Here is an 8,418-nt window from a genome sequence, read left to right as displayed (position 1 = left end):
ATGGGAAGTAGAGGCCATCATTAGCATTCCAATACCGCATGTAGTGATTGAGGACAAATGGGCTTGGCATTTTACGAAGCATGGCTAATACACAGTGAAGAGCGCGTACTTCCAGGCGCTCGAGGGAGAGAAAGTGGCAGCAGCCTCCTCCTCGACGAGAATTGGAGGCAAAGTTTGGGAGAAGCTGTGGAAAGCTCAATTACCCACAAAAATAAAAAAATTTGGATGGCGAGCCCTTCACAATGGTCTTGCGGTGAAGGACAATCTGTGTTGCCGGGGTTTGAGCGAAGATAATCGATGCCAGGTGTGTGGAGAGGGACCCGAAACCACTATGGACACCCTCGTGATGTGTGGTGAAGCTCGGATGATATGGCGACTCTCTACCCTCCGCCTGGAAATTCCAGGGGATGAGAGGAGGGATTTCTCTCAGTGGTGCGAACACCTTGCGCAAGCTGTGGGGGAGGATAGCTGGTGGGATATCTTTTGGAGCTTGCTTTGGGGAATTTGGCTAAGACGCAATGCGTGGATCTTTGAGAGTAAACGAGTTGAAATACGGGAGGTAATAGATCGAGCCCTTAAATGTACTAATGAGTTTAAGGAAGTGAATGTGTGTAGTGGAGAAGGGATGGGAGGAGAAAGTAAAGGGGGCAAGAAATGGCAGAGGCCTAGGGAAGGCACTTATAAGCTCAACTTTGATGCAGCAGTGTTTGAGGAGGGAAGGATTGGATTTGGCGGAGTAATCAGGGATGCTATGGGCACTATAGTGCTGGCGTGCTGTGGTACGTTGGTGGGAAAGTATTCGGCTGATGTGGCGGAGGCATTAGCAGCTCGAAAAGTGCTGACGATAGCGGGGGAGGCGGGAATTCGTGTGGATTCAGTTGAGGGAGACTGTCTCAAATTGATCGTGCACTTACAGAAGCAAACCGCAGAACTGTCGAGCTTTGGCAACTTAGTGCAGGACATTCTAGCTCTTAATGTAGTAGGGTCTTGTCCAGTTTTTCAGCACATTTGTAGGAATGGCAACAAGGTTGCTCATTGTCTTGCGAAGCTAAGTAGATCTTTTAATACCAGCCGTGTTTGGTTGGAGGATCTCCCTAGTGAAATCCAGACTTGTATTTCGGATGATTTGGTGATTGATGAATAAATGTGGTGTGTGGCTTTTCCCGTCAAAAAAAAGATTCATGAGTATCTTTGTTGGTAAAGTATGTGTTTATTTCAAAAAATAATTATTCACAATAGATATGAGCATGATCTTAATGAATGATAATGGATGTTTGAATTAAAAAGAACGACTATGGAATAATAGACGAGTCTTGTCATGGAAATTGAAGTGCGATTTTTAAAGAAAATAATATACTTGATTTGTTCTGATATATTTTCTCCATTCAGTTTTAAATGAAATAAAGTCTTGATACGGAGATTTATGAGAAGAGAGATATAGAGAAAGAAAAAGAGTGACATTTTTTATGAAGAGAGAGATAGAAAGAAGTAAAGTATCAATATAGTAAACGTTTAATTTAATTTGAAATGGATTATAATAATAAGTGTTTAGTAACTTATATATCATATCTTCTTGATGTATATTCTCACTATAAAAATGTCTTATATTTTTTTTATCTAAAGATAACTATAAATCTATAATATCCAAGATGAAAGATGTGTGTGTCTTATAGACTCTAAAAACTCTAACATTACATGTAGTGTTGAACAAAGGAAGCATAAAGTAATTACCACTCTATCGATATTTAACGGGTATCAAATGAGATACAAGTGGCCAATGGGAGGTTTGGCCGGGCTAGGCAGGCTCGTCCTGGCCAAGACCATACCACGAGTTTCGTGGGCTGGACTGGATGGTTTGGTGGGTCGGTGTGCTCGATGCACGACAATCTCGTCTGAGCTTTCGTGATTCATGGATTAGGTTAGGCGAGCCATGGGTTTGATGGGCTGGATTGAGCAAGCGAATTTTTTTTTATAAAATAAGATTGTTTAAATAAATTAATGAAGCATGAGTAAATGAGTAACGTTAATGATATATTAATATATAGCATTTATTGTATAATCTTGGTCTTAATAAATTTTGTATCATAATATTGAGTGTTTTAGAGTTGGAAGTAATTTAAATAAATAATGATTAGTAATTTTCATGATTAATAATATTTATATTTATTATCATTACATCTTACTCATTAAAATCTATTTTCATCGTGATTTAAACAAAAATCAATAGAAATATTAAAGGTTTTGAGGGTTGGGCGGTTTTGCCAGTGGCCTTTCATGGGTTGGGCTAAAAAATTCAGCTTGTAGCCCGACCAGTAATTTAATGATTTTCACGGTTTTGAACTGGGTTGTTCACAAATGGCCCGCACGGTACATGAGGAGGCCTAAGCTGGGTGGGCTGGTTTGGCTCGCACCATTGACCACCTTTAGAATGAGATAGTAATTGGTGTGTCATTTGTTTTAGGAGGAAGACATGTAGGATTGTTTGAACGATGTGAAAGTATCTACAAAACACGTCAAAAGATAACCTTGGGATGGTATTTCAGAAAACCTTTGTTGGTGCCTAAATCAAAGTATGATCTTCTTAGGTAAGTGTGTTTGAGGTGCTACAAATGATTAATATCTAATCATTAAATGTATCTAATAAAGTTTGGGTATATAACCAATAGTACTTATGCATAAAAAATAGTGCTTGTGTATAAAAATGTAGTGTTTATGTTGTTTTTTCTTACTTTGCTACTTTAGAAGTAAAAACAATATTTTATTAAGTACAAAGGTTATTTGTTTACACTCAAATTATATTTGTTATTCAAACAAACTTTATTATGTGTATCAAACAATTAGGTGTGTATAAATTCCTCATAAATTGACATAAATTGGCATCTTCGCATACAAGGTGCTTAGTGAGAAGAATTCTTTTCCAACTTCGGGTGTATCATGTCTGACACATGGTACAACCTACCAATCATACGTTAGTTTGAAAATTGAGGTTAAATCCACATTCTAAATTTTGCGAAAAAATATCTAAAACCCTTAATTTTTTTTTGTGAGAAAGAGGGCAAGGACCAAAAAAAAAACAAAGGAAAACTATTCCTTACAGAATTGTGAATATTTTGCAGTTTGAAGGAATTTTTTTTACTTCATAAGAGTGAAAATATATACTTACACGCACCAAAGAAAAGCAAACAAAACAAAAGCAAATAAAATCAAGGAGGAACCAAAGAAAGAATGTGATTGGTGGATTGTACCACTTGTTAAATTGTCCACAAATATATTACTATATGTGGCCAGCCACATCTATAACTTTATGTATGACTGGCCCATATAACAAACCTAGGTGGAATAATCGAGGCTTCTACTTCGCTCCTCTAGGTTAAGAGTTTAAGAACCATATTACATTTGTTGTCATTTACTCATTTTCCATTGATTGTGAGTATGCGAAATAACATTTTCGTCTCTCAACACTTTCAATATTCTTCTTACTCGATCACAAGTCACAACCCCAAACACACCCTTAAAAAAAACCACCATGAACAAACAAAAAAAGCTTCAGCATCACTCTAGGAAGAAGTTGGACAAGAAAAAACAGCAACAAATTTATCTCTAACTCATCAACTTCTGCAATTCATAGATACTCGTTTTTGTCTTTACAATTACTCTTGATGTCGTTGATTCTCAACAGGCCAATCACCGGGAAAAGGTGCAGGGAAGGGAGGAGTAGTAATTGCAGGAGAAACGTTGAGTGAAGAGATTGGTAATAGTAGTAATAAGAATTGATAATTACTTTAGTTCTCCTGAGGAATAGAATCATAAAATGATGAGATAATTAAAAGGGGAATTCGTCTCTTTTGGTAAATTATGGTATGTGGTATTGTGGTGTACGAGTTGGATGAGATTTTATCTAGACTTACTTTGTTAATTTAGGCTCACTAGGTAAAATCTAAAATATTTTCCTTTCACTACTACCAATCTTGGCAAAGTGACCACTAATAAAAGACAAACTTAATCTAACTGTGGTTATTTAATAAAAAAACTAAGGTTATTTAATAAAAAAAACCTTACTTCTTGAAAATGAGGTATCTTATAATATAAGGAAATAAACCTCACCCACACAACTAAAATAAGAAACCTTCATTGACATAAAAGTGGTTTCTTTGATACCTCTAATTTAAAATTAAATATTTATAAAACCATCCCCTCAAAAAAATAACTCAACTAAAACCCTATATGGTCTCGAATGACGACACCAAGGCCTGAACCACAGTCCCCAAACATTGCACCATCCGTGTTGATTTTGACAAAATTATCAAGAGCGAGCTGCCACATTACATTTTCCCTTCGAAGTAAAAAAAAATAGATTAACAATTGACTAGAGTGATAATGAAGTCAAAAAATAAGTCATGATTAGTGATGGCAGGTGGGTATAATTTGGCGGGTTTCGCACCGCATCCGCCCTAGTTGGGGCGGGTATGGATATGACTTTGGTGGGTAGTGGGTGGGTATGGATACGAAAAGTCAAATCCGCCATGGGTGGTGGGTAGGTGGTGGATATGAGGTCACATCCGCCCCAAATCCACCCGCCCCCAATATCCGCCCGCCCCGCCCCATATCCATCCGCCCCGTATAATATTACTAATTTACCCTTTATAAAATAAAGAATTATGTTCATAAATCTAAAAAATTGTAAAAATAATTAAGAAATATGAATACTAAGAATGTGTATTTTGTTTTCTTTGAAATGGATGTTTGTAATAACTAATTTATATAATAGATTATATATAAAATAAATCAGGTGGGCGGGTGGAAAATCCACCTAGGTGATGGGCGGGTATAAGTGGGTAATGGATATCCACTTGGGTGGTGGAGCGGGTGTGGGTATAACCTTATACCCACGTGGGCGGAGGTGGATATGGAAACTTGTACCCGCCATGGTTGGCGGGTAGGTGGTGGGTATGGAAAATTTAGGTGGAGGTGGGTGTGGATTTAGGGGTATCCGCATTCGCCCCGCCCATTTGCCATCCCTAGGCTCATGATTGAAAAAAATGAATAAAAGGAAGGTAAAAAAATAATTTAATTAAATAAAAAAAAATTAATAATAGGATGCATCTTAGAAAATTAAGAATAGAGTGTGTATCTTGTAAAAATCCAAAAAAAAAAAAAAATTAATGAAACTAATTAAAATTTCCAAAGCAATTGAAGTAGTTACCAGGAGTAAACAATTCTATTATATAAACGTATACTAGAACCCATTTACTAGTTACTACCTTGAGAGTTTTTCCCATGTTAAACCCACATTTCCCATACTCAAAAGCCAAAACCCATAACACAGTTTTTTTCTCTGTTTTTCGTTTTTGTTTTCTCCCTCTCCAAGTCTTCAATGGCTACTTTTACAAAAACTTTACCATGTCTGTATTGATGTATACAAACATTTATTTTGTTACCTAATCTTCCACCTTTTAACTTCCCACTCCATGATATTAGACATGACGTCAATCTAGGAGTCGTTGATGTACAAACACAACAATCCGGGGAAACAGTTTCCGATACTTCTTGGTTGGAGACCGCGGACTCCAAGTTCATGCTGTACTCCAGTATTCTTGGAATTTTTAGAGGGTTCTCTTTATACCTTTCTGTAGTAGTGTGTATATATTGCCTACAAATACCACAATACTAATAAAAATCATAACAAGATCTAATTAAAAGAAACCCCTTTTATTTATAAGGCTAACTCTTTTTACTATTATTATGTAACCTTAAAAAAACTATATGATAACGTCATTTATTTATACTAGTAATTTCACTTAATCATATGAGTGATTCTATTTTGTTTTCATAAGTTAATAACTCCATTTTATTTATAAGAGTAACCCCTTGTTACACGTAACTATATATAAAACATTAGATGAGTAATCTCTTTCTTTTCTTAAGTAACCTCGTTTAATCCCATGAGTAACCTATTTTAATCATATGAATAACCTAGTTTATTCTTATGCGTAACCTCATTTATTCATATCATTAACCCCGATTGTTCACAAAAGCAACCCCATGTATCAACAAGTAATCTTATCTATCTATTCATATGAGTAACTTCAATTATTCACAAAAAACAACTCTCATTTTTCAATATGAGTAACCCTATTTATTCATAAGAGCAACCTCATTCGTTCATAAAAGTAACATTGTTTAATCATACGATGACGTTATATTATCATACAGGTAAATCCAATTGTTAACAAAAGTAACCCCATTTATAGATACAAGGAACCCCATTTATTCATACGAGTAACCAGCTTGTTTAATATATGAGTAACCTATTTAATCATATGATTAACCTAATTAATCTTATGAGTAACCAATTTTAATAATATGAATAACCTAGTTTAACCTTATGAGTAACCTCATTTGTTCATACCGATAACCCCATTTAATCATATGAGTAACTCCATTTTGTTCAAATAAGTAACCCCATTTTGTTTATAAGAGTAACCGCTTGTATTGTTACATGTAACCTTAAAATATTATATATAAGTAACCTCATTTGTTTTAAAAGTAACTTCGTGTAGTTTTTGGAGTAACCTTGTTTAATCCAATGAGTAACCTATTTTAATCATACAAATCATCTAGTTTAATCTTATGAGAAACCTCGTTAGTTCATACTAGTATTCTTATTTATTCATACCAGTAACCCCATTTTAGTCATATGAGTAACCTCATTATGCTCACATAAGTAACCGATTTTGTTTATAAGAGTAACCACTTTCCTTTTTACATGTAACCTTAAAATACTATATAAGTAACATCTATCGTTTAATTTTAAAAGTAACTTCATTTAGTTTTTGGAATAACCTTGTTTTATCCTATGAGTCATCTATTTTAATCATACAATTCATCTAGTTTAATCTTATGAGTAACCTCATTAGTTCATACTAATAATCTCATTTGTTCATATCAGTAACCCCAATTATTTATAAAATTATAACCTCCATTTATCAATATGAGTAACATTATATATTCATACGAGTAACTCAAAAAGTTCAAAAAACAACCATCATTTATCAATACGAGTAACCTTATTTATTCATAAGAATAACCCTATTTCTTCATACGAGTAACCTCATTTAATCATATAATTGTTCACCTAAGTAACCTCATTTCTTCATACAATGTAACCTCACTTCTTTAATCATATGAATAACCCAAATTATTCAAAAAAAGTAACCTCATTCTTTCATACGAGTGATAACCTAAATCATTCAAAAAAGTAACCTCATTCTTTCATACGAGTGACCTCATTCGTTAACATGAGTAACCTCATTTAATCATTAATCATACGAGTAACGCCAATCATCCACAAAAGTAACCCATTTTCTTCATACAAGAAACTTCATTCGTTTATAAGAGTAAGCCGGTTAGTATTCCCTTTTGTTATAAAAGTAACCATATTTATATATAGGAGTGACACCCTTTTATTGTTAAGAGTAACCATATATCCCTGCAAGTAACTTCATTTGCTCATAAAAGTAACTTCATTTGTTCATAAAAATTAACACACAAAGGTCAACTTCAAAAGGTCATATCTCATAGCACACTCGATATCTTTGGATAATTCAAGTTGGAGATAAAAATCTGGCTCGATATATTTCCAACGATTGATCAAAAGCTCAATTCGGATGAAAAACGAGTAATATATGACTTTTTGAAAATAAGTTCGCTGGCTAACAGACGTGGCCATGCTGCCACACCCAAGACGCACTGTAAATTGTCATGGTACAACCAAAGCTGCAAAAAACTTCTGCTTGGTGAGCCTATTGTTCAAATGGGCTTTGAGATGTAAAAGTCCAATATGGAAACCTATTTGGCACCCAAAAGATACGCCTCAAACTTGATTTATTTAATAAAATGGGCAAGTTTCTTGGTAGGTTGAAACTTGAAATAAGACCCTAATGGCCAATATGCCTTCAATTAGTACTTGTGCATGTATTCTCCCGAGTATAAATTTTGTCTATTAGGCTTCATTCGGGACATGAGACAATTTTTTTATTTTGAGGGGAGCCATGAGAAATTTGGACATTGATTTATATGTACAACTTGGGCCATCAAACATTTGGACATCATCTATTTTGGACAGACCGCATAAAGATATATAGTTGGGCTGCTTTAATAAACATTTCGATTTGTGAATATATTAGCCCATCATCCATCATTTGCATTGTAGTATTATATCCAAAGGCACGCATGGCGACATGGGCATAACCTCATATATATTCCATTAGTTTTTTTTTTTTTTAACATATATTCCATTAGTTAGATTACCCGATACTAATAGAATCTATACAAATATATTAAAAGGCGTGCATAAACAAGAAACTGTGTCATGTGGCGCTCTTCCTAGGGAATTTTAGCTCATGTAATCCATGTACA

The 8,418-nt window shown here is 34.7% G+C and overlaps 1 protein-coding gene across 1 annotated transcript; it reads left to right on the top strand.

Annotated features, from left to right (window-relative positions):
* Positions 1-331: 331 nt before the first annotated feature.
* On the top strand, positions 332-1,144 carry LOC104894086 (uncharacterized). The gene has a single exon (XM_010680251.1). It carries the CDS (start codon positions 332-334, stop codon positions 1,142-1,144), a length of 813 nt encoding a protein of 270 aa, XP_010678553.1.
* The last annotated feature ends 7,274 nt before the right edge of the window (positions 1,145-8,418 follow it).

Source organism: Beta vulgaris, chromosome 5, assembly GCF_026745355.1.
Source record: "Beta vulgaris subsp. vulgaris cultivar EL10 chromosome 5, EL10.2, whole genome shotgun sequence".
Classification (NCBI taxonomy): Eukaryota; Viridiplantae; Streptophyta; class Magnoliopsida; order Caryophyllales; family Amaranthaceae; genus Beta; species Beta vulgaris.
The sequence above is the reverse complement of the archived record's forward strand: the minus strand, read 5'-3'. Positions and strand labels throughout refer to the sequence as shown.

Coding starts and splice junctions, on each gene's coding strand:
- LOC104894086 (XM_010680251.1), top strand. CDS start 332: ATGGACACCCTCGTGATGTGTGGTGAAGCTCGGATGATATGGCGACTC.